Below are 22,358 nucleotides of genomic sequence, written 5' to 3'. Positions count from 1 at the left end.
CCCCTTGTTGTTTTGTGTGGCAGTATCACAGCACAGGCCTACATCGATGTTTGAGGCACCTTCTTGCTTCCCACTGTTGAAGCACAATTCGGGGATGGTGATTGCACCTTTCAACGTGGTCGAGCACCTCTTTATAATACACGGCCTGTGGCAGAGTGGTTACAGGACAATAACATCCCTGTGACGGTGCCGGCTGCTGTGGTCTAGCGGTAGTAGGAGCTTCAGTACAGAACCATGCCGCTGCTGTCGGAGGTTCGAATCCTGCCTCGGGCATCAATGTGTGTGATGTCCTTAGGTTAGTTAGGTGTAAGTAGTTCCAAGTACAGGCGACTGATGGCCTCAGACGTTAAGTCCCATAGTTCTCAGAGCCATTTAAACTGTCTGAGCCTGTAATGGACTGACCTGCACAGAGTCCTGACCTGAATTCTATAGAACACGATTGGGATGTTTTGTAATGCCGAGTTTATGCCGCGTATCACCGACCAGTATCGATACCTCTTCTCAGTACAGCACTCCGTGAAGAATAGGCTGCCATTCTCCACGAAACCTTCCGGCACGTGACTGAACGTATGGTTGCGGATGTTGTCATCAAGGCTGAGGGTGGGACAACACTATATTGGAATCCCAGCATTACCGATTGAGGGCGCCACGAACTCGTAAGTCATTTTCAGCCAGGTGTCCGGATACTTTTGATCGCATATTGCACCTTTGGACAGAATCCGTGAAGATGGTTGCGACTGAAAGTGGTCGGCATTTGTGGTTTAAATAAAAAAAAACAGCTGATGGTCGAACATGCACTGTCTGCGTTGCTTGACGGCTGTTGGCGGTCGCCTTCAACAAAAGTCGTGTTGCGTTGCAGGCGCGGCGCAGGGGCTGCCCAACTGCACGCCGCCCGCCATCGACGACTTCCCGCGCGACCTCTTCTCGGAGCAGCAGCGCCAGGAGGGCGCCGTCGTGCTGCACGTGCTCGCCTCGCTCTACCTGTTCGTCGCGCTCGCCGTCGTCTGCGACAGGTACTTCGTGCCCGCCGTCGAGCGCATCTGCCAAGGTCAGTGTCCGCCGCACCTGTCGCTTGCGCGTTCAAATTTTTCATCAAATTCGCTGTTTGTCAAACAAGTCCATAGATTTTCAAACCACGTTTGTCAAACTTAATCGCAGTTCTGAAGCAGGTCTCACACTGTGTATATCACATCGCAAACTCACACCCGTCGCTTGCACATCAGACTTTTCCTCAAATTCGATGTTTGTCTAACAAGTACACAGACTTACAGACCACGTTTGTCAAACTTAGTAACAGTTCTGATGCAGGTTTCACACTGTGTGTATCACATCGCAAACTCACACCTGTTGCTAGCACATCGGACTTTGCATCGAATTCGATGTTTGTCAAACAAGTACACAGATTTACAAACCACATTTGTCAAACTTAATTGCAGTTTTGAAGCAGGTTTCACAGTGTGTATATCACATCGCAAACTCACACCTGTCGCTTGCACATTCAGACATTGTCAATTCGATATTTGTCAAACAAGTACACAGATTTACCAACCATGTTTGTCAAACTTAATTGCAGTTCTGAAGCAGGTCCCACACTGTGTATATCTCATCGCAAACTCACAACTGTCGCTTTCACATTCAGACTTTTCCTCAGATTCGATGTTTGGCAAACAAAACACAGACATACAAACCACGTTTTGTCAAACTAATTCGAAGAACTGAAGCAGGTCCCACACTGTGTATATCACATCGCAAACTCTCACCTGTCGCTTGCACATTCAGACATTGTAAATTCGATATTTGTCAAACAAGTACACAGATTTATCAACCATGTTTGTCAAACTTAATTGAAGTTCTGAAGCAGGTCCCACACTGTGTATATCACATCGCAAACTCACAACTGTCGCTTTCACATTCAGTCTTTTCCTCAGATTCGATGTTTGGCAAACAAAACACAGACATACAAACCACGTTTTGTCAAACTTAGTCGAAGAACTGAAGCTGGTCCCACACTGTGGATATCACATTGCAAACTCACACCTGTCGCTTGCACATCAGACTTTTCCTCAAATTCGATGTTTGTCTAACAAGTACACAGACTTACAGACCACATTTGTCAAACGTAGTCACAGTTCTGAAGCAGGTTTCACACTGTGTATATCACATCGCAAACTCACACCTGTTGCTTGCACATTCAGACTTTGTATCAAATTCGATGTTTGTCAAACAAGTACACAATTTAACAAACCACATTTGTCAAACTTAATTGCAGTTTTGAAGCAGGTTTCAGACTGTGTATATCACATCGCAAACTCACAACTGTCGCTTGCACATTCAGACATTGTCAGTTCGATGTTTGTCAAACAAGTGCACACATTTACCAACCATTTTTGTCAAACTTAATCGCAGTTCTGAAGCAGGTCCCACACTGTGTATATCACATCGCAAACACACAACTGTCGCTTGCACATTCAGACTTTTCCTCAGATTCGATGTTTGGCAAACAAAACACAGACATACAAACCACGTTTTGTCAAACTAATTCGAAGAACTGAAGCAGGTCCCACACTGTGGATATCACATTGCAAACTCACACCTGTCGCTTGCACATCAGACTTTTCCTCAAATTCGATGTTTGTCTAACAAGTACACAGACTTACAGACCACATTTGTCAAACGTAGTCACAGTTCTGAAGCAGGTTTCACACTGTGTATATGACATCACAAACTCACACCTGTCGCTTGCACATTCAGACATTGTCAATTCGATATTTGTCAAACAAGTACACAGATTTATCAACCATGTTTGTCAAACTTAATTGAAGTTCTGAAGCAGGTCCCACACAGTGTATATCACATCGCAAACTCACAACTGTCGCTTTCACATTCAGACTTTTCCTCAGATTCGATGTTTGGCAAACAAAACACAGACATACAAACCACGTTTTGTCAAACTTAGTCGAAGAACTGAAGCAGGTCCCACACTGTGGATATCACATTGCAAACTCACACCTGTCGCTTGCACATCAGACTTTTCCTCAAATTCGATGTTTGTCTAACAAGTACACAGACTTACAGACCACATTTGTCAAACGTAGTCACAGTTCTGAAGCAGGTTTCACACTGTGTATATCACATCGCAAACTCACACCTGTTGCTTGCACATTCAGACTTTGTATCAAATTCGATGTTTGTCAAACAAGTACACAATTTAACAAACCACATTTGTCAAACTTAATTGCAGTTTTGAAGCAGGTTTCAGACTGTGTATATCACATCGCAAACTCACAACTGTCGCTTGCACATTCAGACATTGTCAGTTCGATGTTTGTCAAACAAGTACACACATTTACCAACCATTTTTGTCAAACTTAATCGCAGTTCTGAAGCAGGTCCCACACTGTGTATATCACATCGCAAACACACAACTGTCGCTTGCACATTCAGACTTTTCCTCAGATTCGATGTTTGTCAAACAAGAACACAGACTTACAAACCACGTTTTGTCAAACTAATTCGAAGAACTGAAGCAGGTCCCACACTGTGTATATCACATCGCAAACTCACACCTGTCGCTTGCACATTCAGTCGTTTCCTCAAATTCGATGCTCGTCAAACAAGTACACAGATTTACAAACCACATTTGTCAAACTTAGCCACAGATCTGAAACAGGTCTGACACTGTATGTATCACATCGCAAACTACAAAACGTTTGCACAGTCTTCTCTAATTTTTTTATTCTTTGTTGGAGGAGAATGTAATTTTTTGTGAACATACTTGGAACATTTAGCTATAGATTGAGCCTACTGAATGTATATATCAAGATGGTGTCTGTTCACTCGGACATGTTCGGGAGAACAGGCACCATCTTTATATATATAGTTAAGGCTCCCAAGCCATTTGAGCATCTTCTGTGCAGATGCACACAAGTTGCCCGAACTCTTACAGTAATCCGTAAAGCTGCGAGTAAAGAGTCCAATGGGAAGGGGCACTACGAATATAGTGTGGGACAAGGAAATATAGGTCTCATGGGAGCCATGCCAGAGATTGGTCCTTGCAGTCGCACTATCTTCTGTGTCCTCGATGGCTCAGATGGACAGAACGTGTGCCATGTAAGCAGGAGGTCGCGGGTTCGATTCCCGGTAGGGCCACACATTTTCTACTGTCCCTGTTGATGTATATCAATGCCTGGATGCAGCTAAGGGGTAAGAAGGAGGTCCCGGGATCGTTTCCCGGTCGGGCCACACATTTTCAACTGTCCCTGTTCATGTTTATCAATGCCTGGATGCAGCTAACGAGTAAGAAGGAGGTCCTGGGTTCGATTCCCGGTCGGGCCACACATTTTCAACTGTCCCTGTTGATGTATATCAACGCCTGGATGCAGCTAAGGGGTAAGCAGGAGGTCCTGGGTTCGAGTCCCGGTTGGGGCACACATTTTCAACTGTCCCTGTTGATGTATATCAACGCCTGGATGCAGCTAACGAGTAAGAAGGAGGTCCTGGGTTCGATTCCCGGTCGGGCCACACATTTTCAACTGTCCCTGTTGATGTATATCAACGCCTGGATGCAGATAAGGGGTAAGCAGGAGGTCCTGGGTTCGAGTCCCGGTTGGGGCACACATTTTCAACTGTCCCTGTTGATGTATATCAATGCCTGGATGCAGCTAAGGGGTAAGAAGGAGGTCCCGGGATCGTTTCCCGGTCGGGCCACACATTTTCAACTGTCCCTGTTCATGTTTATCAATGCCTGGATGCAGCTAACGAGTAAGAAGGAGGTCCTGGGTTCGATTCCCGGTCGGGCCACACATTTTCTACTGTCCCTGTTGATGTATATCAATGCCTGGATGCAGCTAAGGGGTAAGAAGGAGGTCCCGGGATCGTTTCCCGGTCGGGCCACACATTTTCAACTGTCCCTGTTCATGTTTATCAATGCCTGGATGCAGCTAACGAGTAAGAAGGAGGTCCTGGGTTCGATTCCCGGTCGGGCCACACATTTTCAACTGTACCTGTTGATGTATATCAACGCCTGGATGCAGCTAAGGGGTAAGCAGGAGGTCCTGGGTTCGAGTCCCGGTTGGGGCACACATTTTCAACTGTCCCTGTTGATGTATATCAACGCCTGGATGCAGCTAAGGGGTAAGCAGGAGGTCCTGGGTTCGATTCTCGGTCGGGCCACACATTTGCAACTGTCCCAGTTGATGTTTATCAATGCCTGGATGCAGCTAAGGGGTAAGAAGGAGGTCCCGGGTTCGATTCCCGGTCGGGCCACACATTTTCAACTGTCCCAGTTGATGTATATGAATGCCTGGATGCAGCTAAGGGGTAAGAAGGAGGTCCTGGGTTCGATTCCCGGTTGGGCCACACATTTTCAACTGTCCCTGTTGATGTTTATCAATGCCTGGATGCAGCTAAGGGGTAAGAAGGAGGTCCCGGGTTCGATTCCCGGTCGGGCCACACATTTTCAACTGTCCCTGTTGATGTATATCAACGCCTGGATGCAGCTAAGGGGTAAGAAAGAGGTCCTGGGTTCGGGTTCCGGTTGGGGCACACATTTTCAACTGTCCCTGTTGATGTTTATCAATGCCTGGTTGCAGCTAAGGGGTAAGCAGGAGGTCCTGGGTTCGAGTCGCGGTTGGGGCACACATTTTCAACTGTCCCTGTTGAAGTATATCAACGCCTGGATGCAGCTAAGGGGTAAGCAGGAGGTCCTGGGTTCGAGTCCCGGTTGGGGCACACATTTTCAACTGTCCCTGTTGATGTATATCAACGGCTGGATGCAGCTAAGGGGTAAGCAGGAGGTCCCGGGTTCGATTCCCGGTCGGGCCACACATTTTCAACTGTCCCTGTTGATGTATATCAACGCCTGGATGCAGCTAAGGGGTAAGCAGGAGGTCCCGGGTTCGAGTCCCGGTTGGGGCACACATTTTCAACTGTCCCTGTTGATGTATATCAACGGCTGGATGCAGCTAAGGGGTAAGCAGGAGGTCCTGGGTTCGAGTCCCGGTTGGGGCACACATTTTCAACTGTCCCTGTTGATGTATATCAACGCCTGGATGCAACTAAGCGGTAAGCAGGAGGTCCCGGGTTCGATTCCCGGTCTGGCCACACATTTTCAACTGTCCCTGTTGATGTATATCAACGCCTGGATGCAACTAAGGGGTAAGCAGGAGGTCCCGGGTTCGAGTCCCGGTTGGGGCACGCATTTTCAACTGTCCCTGTTGATGTATATCAACGCCTGGATGCAGCTAAGGGGTAAGCAGGAGGTCCCGGGTTCGATTCCCGGTCTGGCCACACATTTTCAACTGTCCCTGTTGATGTATATCAACGCCTGGATGCAACTAAGGGGTAAGCAGGAGGTCCCGGGTTCGATTCCCGGTCTGGCCACACATTTTCAACTGTCCCTGTTGATGTATATCAACGCCTGGATGCAACTAAGGGGTAAGCAGGAGGTCCCGGGTTCGAGTCCCGGTTGGGGCACACATTTTCAACTGTCCCTGTTGATGTATATCAACGCCTGGATGCAACTAAGCGGTAAGCAGGAGGTCCCGGGTTCGAGTCCCGGTCTGGCCACACATTTTCAACTGTCCCTGTTGATGTATATCAACGCCTGGATGCAACTAAGCGGTAAGCAGGAGGTCCCGGGTTCGAGTCCCGGTTGGGGCACACATTTTCAACTGTCCCTGTTGATGTATATCAACGCCTGGATGCAGCTAAGGGGTAAGCAGGAGGTCCCGGGTTCGAGTCCCGGTTGGGGCACACATTTTCAACTGTCCCTGTTGATGTATATCAACGCCTGGATGCAACTAAGCGGTAAGCAGGAGGTCCCGGGTTCGATTCCCGGTCTGGCCACACATTTTCAACTGTCCCTGTTGATGTATATCAACGCCTGGATGCAACTAAGCGGTAAGCAGGAGGTCCCGGGTTCGATTCCCGGTCTGGCCACACATTTTCAACTGTCCCTGTTGATGTATATCAACGCCTGGATGCAACTAAGGGGTAAGCAGGAGGTCCCGGGTTCGAGTCCCGGTTGGGGCACACATTTTCAACTGTCCCTGTTGATGTATATCAACGCCTGGATGCAACTAAGCGGTAAGCAGGAGGTCCCGGGTTCGATTCCCGGTCTGGCCACACATTTTCAACTGTCCCTGTTGATGTATATCAACGCCTGGATGCAACTAAGGGGTAAGCAGGAGGTCCCGGGTTCGAGTCCCGGTTGGGGCACACATTTTCAACTGTCCCTGTTGATGTATATCAACGCCTGGATGCAGCTATGGGTATTTATTTCATTGTATTGATTTACTTGTAACTATTGAATGTAGTCTCCATCTGGTGTGACGCATCTGGCTCAACACTCGTTCCACGATGTAAATGCACGTTGATAAAGTTCTGGGAACTGACTTTTACACCATCACTTGACAGACAAAATAGGGTCTTTCTCACTTTCAAATGTTTTACCGTGCAGTTCGGCCTTCAGGGGGTCAAAGAGGTAAAATCAGACAGAGCAAAGTCCAGAGCGTAGGGAGAACGAGGAACAATTTTCCAAGCCTTATTCCTGATTTTCTGCTCCGTCATAAGCGCTGTATGGGGTTTGACATTGTCACGGTGTAGTTTGATGAGCTGACCCTGAACCTGTGGCCTACGGATCTTGATGGCACGTCGCAGCTTGTCCAGTGAGGAACAGTAACAGTCCTCGTTAATTGGTGTTTCAAAAAATCAATGAAAATGACACCACACTGATCCCAGAAGAAGGAGGCCTTATGTTCCTGAAAGTCTCGGTTTGTTCTTCCGAGGGGAACCCGGATGACGCCGCTCCACGGACTCTGACGAAAACAGTCAAGTTTCAGCCTGGGTAATGGCGCCGTCGAAACACAGATTCCACTCTTCAGTAAAGGTCTTTATGAGACCCTCGCACACATTCCTCCTCATTGTTTTAATTTATCTTGTCAGTAATTTAGGCACTTAACGTGCACAGATTTTTCTGTACCCTAGTGACTGTACCAGTGATACCAAGCTACCCAATGACGAACGAGTCGTTTCGGCAAGCTGTCGTGCCGTCACACATCTGTCATTTTGGACGATTTGTCCAATGGTCTCCTTGTTCACGTCCCTCACCACCGTCGATGGTCTACGGCATTCTGGATTGTCCCGTGGAGAGAAATCACCTTCTTTAAACCTCTGCAACCCCTGCTGGACACTACTGCGATCCACTGTGCCCTCCCCATAAACAGGGAGCAACTTCCTGTGAATCGATGTGGCAGAGTCCTTGCCAGTCTTGAAGAAGAACTCCATCACCGACCGTTGTCGCAACCTGACATCTACTTCACTGTCCACTATGGCTCAGCTGTAAATAAAAGAAAATACTTTTATGTACCAACTTACAGCTAAATGTTCCAAGCATGTTCAAAAAAAAATTTTCATTCTCCTCCAGCAAAAAATAAAAAAATTAGAGGTGACTGTGCAAAACTTTTTTAACGCCCTTTGTATTTTCACACCACTGGTAATATCTACGGTTGAAAAGGTAACAAGACATTGCCCCAGTGGAATGGTTGAAATTGAGAGACGAATGTACCTGTCAGAAACTTCCAAGGAAAAATTACTCATCGACCCTAATGAATGAATCAAGTTTTTCAAAATGGACAACCAAGCTTTTAATAATATATAACAAACTATCAGCCTCGATTGCGCAATCACGATTGCTGACTGTGCTGCAATGTTGAAAGTACAAAAACAAAAAGCTTTTAATAGATTGTTAAACTTATTTGACTCTCATACTGAAGAGAACACGCTTATGCGGAAAACATACCTCAGTTCCTCAAAAATTATCTGTAACATTGAGATATATGGGAACTGGAGTAGGTTTCAAAGAATTAAAATTTATTGGGTTAGATAGAGCAGCAATAAATCGTGGAATTAAGTTGCTTTAATATGACATTTATAGTCACAATGCGGATCAGATTTCGACCTGTGTCAGGCCATTATCAATGCAGTGCAGAATTAACCATAAATGGTTGAACTGTGTTGCTACAATTCCGCACTGCATTGATAATGACCTGACACAGGTCCAATTCTGATCTGCGTTGTGACTATAAATGTCATATTAAAGCAACCTAATTCTACGACTGATTGCTACTCTATCTAACCCAATATAACCACAATCGTTGCATGCACCCACCCCATGGAGGGCAACCTGATTAAAATTTGTAATCAACGCTGCACCTTGCACGCTGAGTGACTTTATCATGGAAACATGTGCAGCAATATCATTAAAATACAATATTATTTTGTTACACTCCCCCTTGCATGTCGTGCATATCGCATAAATTTCATTTTTTCTTTGCACTTTCCAATGTTTTCTGGATGTGGATGTGGTCCCTTTATGTTAGTTTCCACATTTGTTGGAACCAAAAATATAAAGAAATAAGCTGCAATAAAAATTCTTTTTTTATTCGAACTGCATGGCGAAGGATCATTCATACGGTCAGTCGTCTTTGAGAACTGAGAATCAACTGCTGTTGTTTGACAAACACAAGTATCAAACGTGGTTCTCAAATTGGCTGGCAGTAAAAATATCTCTCAAACATTTGAAACTTAGTCTTTGTTCGACATACAGATGAAACAAAGCGGCATATTGCCAGATAATTTGACAAGATGTGATTTCTGACCAATTGTTTGATCGTCTACAGAGGCACTTGGCATGTTACATGAAGCTCTGAACTAGGTGTAATAGAGGTGGATTCTGTAGGTGCAACGAAAGACTGACTAAATGAAGATATGTTTCCTCTCACGCTGTAACTTTCTGTTAGCCAGTCTGAACCTCAGCGCTGTAGCAAACATTTCGATGTAATTTGTCACACGCCTGCTGTTTCTAGACTACACATTAACAAATTTCCCTTTTGTCGCGATATATTCGGGACAATCCTGATTTTTAACACACTGTACCGATGTCCCCAACCGTCTTTGTGGAAACTGGAATGTCCTGGATTTTCGTCTTACATAGCGTGACTTTTTTCTCTGTTTTCATATATAAACAATAGACATGACCAGTTACATGCAAATGCTCTGGAATGACTATGAGGTTGAAACTGATGATTAGCCACCACAAGCATTACACAGCATTACATCCTTATCAGAAACATGTCTCCATTTAATGAGTACTGCTAAACCTCAGATTCGTTAAGGTTCAAATGGCTCTGAGCACTATGGGACTCAACTGCTGTGGTCATTAGTCCCCTAGAACTTAGAACTAATTAAACCTAACTAACCTAAGGACATCACACACATCCATGCCCGAGGCAGGATTCGAACCTGCGACCGTAGCGATCGCGCGGTTCCAGACTGCGCGCCTAGAACCGCTCGGCCACAGCGGCCGGCATTCGTTAAGGAATTAAACTGTCATCTGTATAACAGTTTCAAACATTTGATGACAAATCAGTTAATGCGATACATATTTTGCTTTAAGCATGCAACCCAGGAAAAGTTTAGATAAGATTTGAAATTGAAATGAAATTAAATGATCGTATGGCATTGTTGGCTGAGAGGCCCCATTTGGGGGAGTTCGTCCGCTGTATTGCAAGTCCTTTTTAGGTGACGCCACATCAGCGACTTGCGAGTCAATGATGATGAAAATAATGATGAAGGACACACAATTACCAGTCCCGTGCTAGGAATCGAATCCAGACTCCTGCACAGTAGGCAGTAATGGTATCGCTACACTATGGAGACAGACAGATTACACTGAGGTGACAGAAGTGATGGGATACATCTTAATATCGGGTTAGACCTCCTACAGCCCAGTGTAGGCAACCTGACGTGGCATTCACTCAACAAGTACGCTGGAAGTCCCCTGCAGAAACAGTGAGCCATGGTGCCTCTATCGCTGTCGTAGCAGCCCCTTACCAGTTAGACGGCCCGCACAGCAGACAAGCAAGATGGGCTGCCGACCTCCTTTCAAGAGCACAGATCGAAACATTGCCAGCGGATGTAAACAATAACAGACTTTCCAAATAAAAACGGAACTACTTCGCCAGAAGATATGTGACAGTTTATCCACCAACTGGAACTCATGCGACTCATGTAGCACTCTGCCAACTCGGCATTAGAAGCACGCCCGTACCGGCAGTGTTTACCTACCACTAGAACAGCTCTGGCGAGTGCTGTTCCTATGAAACACAACTAGCTCTTTATTCACATGAAGTGTTGGATGCTGCTGACAAGGGATTTCAGATCGATTCCGTATTTCTGGATTTCCAGAAGGCTTTTGACACTGTACCACACAACTGTCTAGTAGTGAAATTCTGTGCTTATGGAATATCATGTAATTTATGTGACTGGAATTGTGATTTGCTGTCAGAGAGGTCACAGTTCGTAGTAATTGATGGAAACTCATCGAGTAAAACACAAGTGATTTCTGGCTTTCCCCAAGATAGTGTTATAGGCCCTTTGCTGTTCCTTATCTATATAAACGATTGGGGAGACAATCTGAGCAGCCATTTTCGGTTGTTTGCAGATGACGCTGTCGTTTATCGACTAGTAAAGTCATCAGAAGATCAAAACAAACTGCAAAACGATTTAGAAAAGGTATCTGAATGGTGCGAAAGTTGGCAGTTGACCCTAAATAACGCAAAGTGAGGTCATCCACATGAGTGCTAAAAGGAACGCGTTAAACTTTGGTTGCATGATAAATCAGTCTAATCTAAAAACTGTAAAATCAACTAAATACCTTGGTATTACAATTACGAACAACTTAAACTGGAAGGAAGACGTAGAAAACGTTGTGGGGAAGGCTAACCAAAGACTGTGTTTTATTGGCAGGACACTTAGAAGACTTGCTAAGGAGACTGCCTACACTACGCTTGTCCGTCCTCTTTTAGAATACTGCTGCAGGGAGTGGGATCCTTACCAGATAGGACTGATGGAGTACATCGAAAAAGTTCAAAGAAAGGCAGCACGTTTTGAATTATCGCGAAATACGGGAGAGTGTGTCACAGAAATGATATAGGATTTGGGCTGGAAATCATTAAAAGAAAGGCGTTTATCGTTGGGACGGAATCTTCTCACGTAATTCCAATCACCACCTTTCTCCTCCGAATGCGAAATTATTTTGTTGACACTGACCTTTGTAGGGAGGAACGATCACCAAGATAAAATAAGGGAAATCAGAGCTCGTACTGAAAGTTATAGGTGTTCGTTCTTTCCGCGCGCTATACGAGATCGGAATAATAGAGAATTGTGAAGGTGGTTCGATGAACCTTCTGCCATTCACTTGAATGCGATTTGCAGAGTATCCATGTAGGTGTAGATGTAGATGTACTTCCGTCAGCTTTAGCGTAGTATACACTCGCCATAGCATTCAGTAGCATGTTGCATCTTGTAATTGGTAGAGTTGATCAAGGTCATTACTAGCCTTGGTGGCCGAGCGGTTCTAGGCGCTACAGTCTGGAACCGCGTGACCGCTACGGTCGCAGGTTCGAATCCTGCCTCAGGCATGGATGTGTGTGATGTCCTTAGGTTAGTAAGGTTTAAGTAGTTCTAAGTTCTAGGGGACTGATGACCTTAGAAATTAAGTCCCATTGTGCTCAGAGCCATTTGAACCATTTTGATGTTGGTCATTATTTTCTTTCATTGTATTGTATCCTTATCTGGTTTTGCTACCACAAGAACTGCGAGGTTTTCTTATTATTCTTGGGTTTAAAAATCAGGGCATGTCAAGAAGGCGTTTTTTAAAGTATAATAAAGTGTGTTCAGACTTGACTGTTAGTTCTTTCCTGCCAACCGCAGGACACAACAGTAGCCATCCATAATTGCGACAGTGTTGACTGTGCAACATTTTGTGCAAGAACTGACGGGACTCGTGTCTGGCGATTTGAGTGGCCAAGCGATTTGCTCGAATTGGGCAGAACATTGTCAAAGCCAAATGCGAACAGCTGCGGCCCAGTGACATAACATCGTTGTTTGAGAACATGGAGTCTATGAATGACTGCAGATGGAATCCAAGCAGCCGAACATAGCCATTTCCGCTCAGTGATCGGTTCAGTTGGAACAGGGGACCCAGTTCACTCCACACAGCCCACACAACTATGGACGTACCACCAGCTTGCACAGTGTGGGTTTGACAAATCTACAGAAACGCCGCTGCTCTCGGTCGTTAAATGAAGGCCGTAGGTCACTGCATTGTCTGTGGTGGCAGGTAACACCTGAAATTTGCTATTTGTCGCACACACTTGGCACTTAAGATCTTGGGATACTGAATTTCCTAACGATTTCCAAAATGGAATGTCCCATGCATCTTGCTCCAACTATCATACCGCTTTCAATGCCTGTTAATTCCCGTCGTGCAGCCATAATCAGGTCGGAAGCCTTTTCACATGAATCATCCTAGTACAAAGGAGTAGGTTAGAAGCATAACTCACATGCTCCAAAAACATAAATTTACACAAATGACTAAAAACGTACTTTACATGCGCCGTGCGTGTGTACCATATATTGACATCAGTATGTGCAAGAACAATGGCTATAAATTATTATGTATATTTCAGATATGTTTACTTATTGAGAAGTTACAATTATTTAAAGTTATATTATGGATCATTTGAGTTTTGTCAATGAGCTATAGAACATGTAAGTTTTGACAGTCCCCATTTTGGATCTTGTGAGTTTTGGTACTGAGCTGTTTGGACGATGTTGGTTTCACGGCAACTATCGTGTTGTGACTCGATTTGCAACACTTTTTGGTTCCGACCGCAAGCCGTCTTCTCTTCTACAGTGTATATATAATATTACATCCCGACATTGTTGTTGTTGTTGTTGTCGTCCTCAGTCCTGAGACTGGTTTGATGCAGCTCTCCATGCTGCTCTATCCTGTGCAAGCTTCTTCATCTCCATTAATCGTCATAAATACCAATTAATCATCTTTTATGGACTTTGCTTGTGTTAGTTTACAAAAGATATTCTCTAGTTGGGAATACTGTTTGCAACTTCATAATAGAAATGTGTACAGCTCACATTTCTTCAGTTTAATGATCAAAGAAATTTACAAATTTTCCATTCATGAGAACTAATTATTGATCACAAAGAAAAGTAAAATATTATAATCAAGAAAATAATTCAAACTTGTTAACCGTTCTTTGCCTCCCCCCCCATGAACCATGGACCTTGCCGTTGGTGGGGAGGCTTGCGTGCCTCAACGATACAGATAGCTGTACCGTAGGTACAACCACAACGGAGGGGTATCTGTTGAGAGGCCAGACAAACGTGTGGTTCCTGAAGAGGGGCAGCAGCCTTTTCAGTAGTTGCAGGGGCAACAGTCTAGATGATTGACTGATCTGGCCTTGTAACACTAACCAAAACGGCCTTGCTGTGCTGGTACTGTGAACGGCTGAAAGCAAGGGGAAACTACGGCCGTAATTTTTCCCGAGCGCATGCAGCTTTACCGTATGATTAAATGATGATGGCATCCTCTTGGGTAAAATATTCCGGAGGTAAAATAGTCCCCCATTCAGATCTCCGGGCGGGGACTACTCAGGAAGATGTTGTTATCAGGAGAAAGAAAACTGGCGTTCTACGGATCGAAGCGAAGAATGTCAGATCGCTTAATCAGGCAGGTAGGTGAGAAAATTTAAAAAGGGAAATGGATAGGTTAAAGTTAGATATAGTGGGAATTAGTGAAGTTCGGTGACAGGAGGAACAAGACTTTTGGTCAGGTGACTACAGGGCTATAAACAAAAAATCAAATAGGGGTAATGCAGGAGTAGGTTTAATAATGAATAGGAAAATAGGAGTGTAGGTAAGCTACTACAAACAGCATAGTGAACGCATTATTGTGGCCAAGATAGATACGAAGCCCACACCTACTACAGTAGTACAACTTTATATGCCAACTAGCTCTGCAGATGACGAAGAAATTGAAGAAATGTATGATCAAATAAAAGAAATTATTCAGATAGTGAAGGGTGACGAAAATTTAATAGTCATGGGTGACTGGAATTCGGTAGTAGGAAAAGGGACAGAAGGAAACGTAGTAGGTGAATATGGACTGGGGCAAAGAAATGAAAGAGGAAGCCGCCTGGTAGAATTTTCCACAGAGCACAACTTGATCATAGCTAACACTTGGTTCAAGAATCATAAAAGAAGGCTGTATACATGGAAGAAGCCTGGACATACTGACAGGTTTCAGATAGACTATATAATGGTAAGACAGAGATTTAGGAACCAGGTTTTAAATTGTAAGACATTTCCAGGGGCAGATGTGGACTCTGACCACAATCTATTCGTTATGACCTGTAGATTAAAACTAAAGAAACTGCAAAAAGGTGGGAATTTAAGGAGATGGGACCTGGATAAACTGACTAAACCAGAGGTTGTACAGAGTTTCAGGGAGAGCATAAGGGAGCAATTGACAGGAATGGGGGAAAGAAATACGGTGCAAGAAGAATGGGTAGCTTTGAGGGACGAAGTAGTGAAGGCAGCAGAGGATCAAGTAGGTAAAAAGAAGAGGGCTAGTAGAAATCCTTGGGTAACAGAAGAAATGTTGTATTTAATTGATGAAAGGAGAAAATATAAAAGTGCAGTAAATGAAGCAGGCAAAAAGGAATACAAACGTCCCCAAAATGAGATCGACAGGAAGTGCAAAATGGCTAAGCAGGGATGGCTAGAGGGCAAATGTAAGGATGTAGAGGCTTATCTCACTAGCGGTAAGATAGATACTGCGTACAGGAAAATTAAAGAGACATTTGTAGAGAAGAGAACCACGTGTATGAATATCAAGAGCTCAGATGGCAACCCAGTTCTAAGCAAAGAAGGGAAGGCAGAAAGGTGGAAGGAGTATATAGAAGGTTTATACAAGGGCGATGTACTTGAGGACAATATTATGGAAATGGAAGAGGATGTAGATGAAGATGAAATAGGAGATACGATACTGCGTGAAGAGTTTGACAGAGCACTGAAAGACCTGAGTCGAAACAAGGCCCCCGGAGTAGACAACATTCCATTGCAACTACTGATGGCCTTGGGAGAGCCAGTCCTGACAAAACGCTACCATCTTGTGAGCAAGATGTATGAGACAGGCGAAATACCCTCAGACTTCAAAAAGAATCTAATAATTCCAATCCCAAAGAAAGCAGGTGTTGACAGATGTGAAAATTACAGAACTATCAGTTTAATAAGTCACAGTTGCAAAATACTAACGCGAATTGTTTACAGAGGAATGGAAAAACTAGTAGAAGCCGACCTCGGGGAGGATCAGTTTGGATTCCGTAGAAATGTTGGAACACGTGAGGCAATACTGACCCCACGACTTATCTTAGAAGAAAGATTAAGGAAAGGCAAACCTACGTTTCTAGCATTTGTAGCCTTACAGAAAGCTTTTGACAATGTTGATTGGAATACTCTCTTTCAAATTCTGAAGGTAGCAGGGGTAAAATACAGGGAGCGAAAGACTATTTACAATTTGTACAGAAACCAGATGGCAGTTATAAGTGTCGAGGGACATCAGAAGGAAGCAGTGATTGGGAAGGGAGTGAGACAGGGTTTTAGACTCTCCCTTATGCTATTCAATCTGTATACTGAGCAAGCAGTAAAGGAAACAAAAGAAAAATTCGGAGTAGGTATTAAAATCCATGGAGAAGAAATAAAAATGTTGAGGTTCGCTGATGACATCGTAATTCTGTCAGAGACAGCAAAGGACTTGGAAGAGCAGTTGAACGGAATGGATAGTGTCTTGAAAGGAGGATATAAGATGAACATCAACAAAAGCAAAACGAGGATAATGGAATGTAGTCGAATTAAGTCGGGTGATGCTGAGGAAATTAGATTAGGAAATGAGACACTTACAGTAGTAAACGAGTTTTCCTATTTGGGGAGCAAAATAACTGATGATGGTCGAAGTATAGACGATATAAAATGTAGACTGGCAATGGCAAGGAAAGCGTTTCTGAAGAAGAGAAATTTGTTAACATCGAGTATAGATTTAAATGTGAGGAAGTCGTTTCTGAAAGTATTTGTACTGAGTGTAGCCATGTATGGAAGTGAAACATGGACGATAAATAGTTTGGACAAGAAGAGAATAGAAGCTTTCGAAATGTGGTGCTACAGAAGAATGCTGAAGATTAGGTGGGTAGATCACATAACTAATGAGGAAGTATTGAATAGGATTTGGGAGAAGAGAAGTTTGTGGCACAACTTGACCAGAAGAAGGGATCGGTTGGTAGGACATGTTTTGAGGCATCAAAGGATCACCAATTTAGTATTGGAGGGCAGTGTGGAGGGTAAAAATCGTAGAGGGAGACCAAGAGATGAATAGACTAAGCAGATTCAGAAGGATGTAGGTTGCAGCAGGTACTGGGAGATGAAGAAGGTTGCACAATATAGAGTAGCATGGAGAGCTGCATCAAACCAGTCTCAGGACTGAAGACCACAACAACAACAACCATTCTTTGAGAAGAAAGAAACTATAAAATACTAAAAAAAGCTAATAAAATAAAACAGAACAGAAAAACACTCCACTGGCATCAATATTTACTACTACACAAGAAAATGGCGCCGAGTGAGCTAATCGCTGATTGGTCAAGATGAGGTATGGTACAAAATTCACAAGATCCCGCAGATCATGAGACTTTTGAAACTAACCATGAAGTTTAACATTAGTTTTCTCATGGATCTTGTGCGAAATGGAAATAATTGTTTTGTGAATTATGTTCTATATATAAAGCTATATGAGAATATGTCAGCATCTCTATTTTCATTATTGTGGAGCATGTGAGTTATGGCTCTAACCTACACAAATGACAGCTCCGCCAATGCGCTGTCCTCTTATACCTTGTGTACACAATATTACCGGCATGTGCATATGTGCATATTGCTACCCCATGTCAGCTCAGTGTATACTTAAAGTTAGTTGGAGGTTTCCAAGTCCTCTAGTTCTCAAATACTGCATGAATATCATCAGGATAGTACGCATGCAATTAGTGAAACTGCCTAAACTTCCGACAGTAGTATTTATCTTACTGTGTTAAATATTTAACATAAGATTATACGAGGGTTATTTGGAAAGTAAGGAACAATAGGTCCCGAAATGGAAACCACAGTGGAAATCAAAACTATTTTATTCGCAACAGTTAGCTACACCTTCCAACTACTTCTCTACACAGTCGCCCCTCAGACTTGGACATCTGTCGTAGCGTTGTACCAACTTTTCAATTCCCTCGTTGTAGAAGACAGCCGCTAATGCTTTTTAGTAATTTTCTACTCTGGACTGCAGCTCGTTGTCTGTGTCAAAATATTGTCTTCGTAGCCAGCGGTTCATTTGAGCGGAGATGAACCTCAAGGGTAGCCAATTACGGGCTGTATTGTGGGTGATCAAACACTTCCCATCGAAAACGGTGCAGGAAGATCTTTATTGCCCTTGCAGTGTGTCGTGTAGGACGAAGCGCATGACAGTTACGTGTATTGCATAGCTTCAGGCGAAATCTTTCGCCAGGCCCTCATACTTGGCGGGAGACGCTAGTTTCTAGCCGTCTCACTGTGAGCTCAGAACTGAAAAGAGAGACATGACGCGATCGACAGACGCACTAGACACAGTGTCCAATGTGTGTGCGCAAAGCTTCATCAGATTTACACTGTATTTTCCATTTCACAACCGATCGTTCCTCACTTTCCGAATAACCCTCGTACCTCTTTACGAGTAGATTAAGACAGAATTTGAAATTTCTGAATTGAGTCAATACTTACTAAAATGCGAATCCACTTTAAATGGCGTTGTACCTTATATGCCATTTAAACTGGATTAACACTGTTTAGTATGTGTCCAGCATATGTAAACAGATGTGCTGTTGTATGCCATAACTGTATCTTCTAACAAGCATCTGTGAGCAATATGTATAGGAACATTAACTTTCAGAATATGACAAACGTTTATAAAGCGCTGAGTTTTATGCACTTGACATCTCGTGCATGAGGTTCAGCGTAAAAAGAACGAGTTTTACTACAAAACACTATTTAAGACCTGAATATGACAGCTAAGACTGTTGAAATCGGTTGTCTTGAATAAAGAGTATTTTGTCTGGTGTTGGCTTTTGAATGGATTTTAGCAATTAAAACAGATAACCATTCAATACTCTCATAATGAGAAAATTCAAATAGTTGCTGCTAGCTCTCCAATGCGGACAAGTAAACAGTCTAAAGGCTCGATACAACGACATAGCCCCCACATAAGTGTGTTTACATCGCAGTAGCCGATTTCGACCGACTTGCTCTTCAACTTCCGGATATTTCTCGGGTAGTTTTGTGAAGACCTTCAACCTCAAAATTAACAAACATTATATTACTGTTCACGTCTTTTCAAGCGATTTTTGACGTCACTAACAAAACTATATCCTTGTATTTTAAAAATCATGCTGGCTTCAATATCTCCATCGAAGCAAGAGTCAAGATTCTGTATTACATAACAATGTATGTGCTCCTTACTGTACTCTAATTTGCCGAAAACCTCATTTCGATATGTGAACCTGTTCACGAAGTAATATGCGTTTTATGTCATATGTGACTAACCTGTGTAAGTACCTACAATGTAAGAAAATGAAACACATAGAACCGTCATTATGATCTCATTTATTGTACGTGCGAGCTAACATCCCAAAGATGTTCGGGCTCACATGTGGTTCCTCTTTATCGGAATGTCTTGACTCAAACTCGTCTAGGGGTTGAACCGCACATGTCGCATTACATGCCCTAAGTTAGACACTTGTGACCCTTTGGTTAAATTGTCTGGCTGATTGCAAGTTTGCGAAATACAAAGTTGACATAGCATATAGTAACAGTAATAATAATATCTGGAACTAAATTAATGACCCATGAATGATGTAGGCCACAGAGTTGCTATTTGGTTCAATAGTGTTTATTCAGAAAGCAAATTAATGGAGAAAGTGGTCGTATTTAGAGTTAGTGTTAGACTCTAGCGCATGTCCATTCGATGCAGTTTGATCACTCACAGTCTCATCGCAACACACAACTCCAATACTCCGCATCGATGTCTACACGAGAAGTTGGAGTTCACACCAGGCGCGCGCTGCTCAGCGCTCAGAGACCAAGTCCCCCGTCCATCTCATTGGCTACAGCTTATTCCGCATTATTTTACATTTTAACACATTTGAATAATCACAGCTCGACCACTTTCACGTTCTAAATAAACTAACAATAATATCTATTACGTAATAAACGTGAAATTCTTTTACGTAAAAGCAATACAATTTGCTTCTTAACTTTGAATGTCACGGGCAATAGCCTTGCACTATTGTGCTTTATGATAAATAAATACAGAACAAAAGTACTATTATGCACTAAACTTTACAATAAATATCCTATTACCTAATGATTCAATAAGGTGTCATGCTGTCATTCTGCAATGTCTTATGTGTGGAGGAAATGACGATCTGATGCTTAACTGAAAATACTGAAAATTTAAATTTACTATATGTTTTAAAAAAATGAACTTACAGAATTGATATTTACAACATTTGTCATTTTAATGATGCTCTTCTATATGAAATGTCGATCGTTCAGATCGACCAAACCGTTCAGATTTTAGCATTCAGGTCTTTGTTACAAAACTTGTGAATTTCACTTTATCATGATCAGTATTCAAGTTTTATTGGGATCACCATGAAAAGTTATGTGGGATGGCAGATTAAAATTACTGTGGCTCGATGCCGTGCATTACTACAGAATTAAAGACTTTTCATAAATTTTTCCTTTATAGCCTATCATAGGTCCGCCATATTTAGCACTGCTATGTCTCCTTGGCCAGATACCGCTTCTACTGGGTTTTCTTTACAATGTAGGTTCTCGTTTGTCTCACTCGCACACTACAGAGCCTAGGTCTCCATAGACAATAGATTCCTGTGAGTTTCCCCGTCTCGTGGTGAATCTGCGCCCTTTGTGGCACACAGTCCTGGATGACAGGGTTCGTTTCACAATTCCTGCAGGCTGACTCTTTCGGCCATACAATGCTCGTTAACTCAAATGCGGATACCATTTTCGATGGTTCAGTGCACCATCTTCAGGAATTAGCAGATGCTGAGAGGGTTAACACTAACTGTACACACGATCCTTCAGTGGGCATCATCTGTAACTGGTTTTCGCAAATTACCTCTGACGTAGCCAAACTGCAATGTTGTCTCTCCAACAGTCAACTGTCAATTTGTTGGTAGTTGATGGCTGGAGAGACAGTATTTCGGTTCCTCTCATGAACTCATTGATAGTTGATGGCTGGAGCAACAACATTGCAATAACTCTCTAGAACTCGTTGGCAGGCGATGGTTGGAGGGACAACATTTCAGTTACTCTGTACAACTCGTTGATAACTGATCGTTGGACGGACAACATTCGGGTTAATCTCCACAACTCGTTGATAGCTGGTGGCTGGAGGGACAGCATTCCAGTTCGTCTCTACAGCTCGTCGATAGTTGATGGCTGTTGAGACAAGATTGTGGTTGCCCTGTACAACGTGTTGATAGTTGATCGTAGGACAGACAGTGTATCGGTTAGAGGCAATCTGCAGAAACCAGTTACAGATGTTGGCCACTGGTGCATCGTGTATCTGGACAGTGTTAACCGTCTCGGCATCATATGGTACAGTGAAGCACCGAATCTGGTAGCCATACAATAAATGGCATCATAATAACGACTTTAGGTGTTTTATTTTATTACGAGGGTCGGTCAAAAAGTAATGCCTCCCATTTTGTTTCTACTTAAAAAAATTAAGTTAAGTGAAAAATTTGAATTTGGCGCCATTCCTCAAACCTTCTTCTGCAATCCACTGCAGTAGTAACTTTCTGTGTCAACAGGTGGCAGCACAGCAGAAGTTTGTAAGATGGCCGACATCGATGTTCGTTTGAGACAGCGTTGTGTGATTGAATTCTTGAATGCAGAAGGTGAAACGCCCATACGCATTCATGAAAGACTGAAGAAGGTGTATGGTGTTGTGACAGTGGATGTCAGCACTGTTAGACGATGGGTTCGTCGTTGTAAGGAAGCTGAAGGGCAAACACCGTTGACTGACGAAAAGCGGAGCGGCAGGCCGGTGAGTGCAGTGACTCCACACAACATTCAGCAAGTTGATGACATCACTCGTGGTGACCGTCGGGTGACTGCAGATGAAGTGTGTCGCATTATTTCTCTTAGTAAAGGCAGTGTGATCACGATTATTAAACAATTGGGGTACTCAAAAGTTTGTGCACGGTGGGTTCCAAGAATGTTAACCGATCAGAATAAAGAGGCAAGGAAAACAATAGCCTCCCAACACTTGCAGCACTTCCGTTTGGAGGGAGATGAGTTTCTGAAAAAAATTGTGACCGGGGACGAAACATGGG

The 22,358-nt window shown here is 43.4% G+C and overlaps 1 protein-coding gene across 2 annotated transcripts in view; it reads left to right on the top strand.

Moving 5' to 3' along the window:
• Positions 1-22,358, top strand: part of LOC126295251 (sodium/potassium/calcium exchanger 3) — a 564,758-nt gene that overhangs the window by 466,528 nt on the left and 75,872 nt on the right. For both annotated transcript variants that reach the window (XM_049987652.1, XM_049987651.1), the window contains exon 2: positions 860-1,048. In XM_049987652.1, the coding sequence (XP_049843609.1) occupies positions 860-1,048 (189 nt within the window). The remainder of the gene's footprint in view (positions 1-859; positions 1,049-22,358) is intronic.

This window comes from Schistocerca gregaria, chromosome 11 (assembly GCF_023897955.1).
Source record: "Schistocerca gregaria isolate iqSchGreg1 chromosome 11, iqSchGreg1.2, whole genome shotgun sequence".
Classification (NCBI taxonomy): Eukaryota; Metazoa; Arthropoda; class Insecta; order Orthoptera; family Acrididae; genus Schistocerca; species Schistocerca gregaria.
Note: the sequence above shows the minus strand (reverse complement) of the source record. Positions and strands in the feature narration are given on the sequence as shown.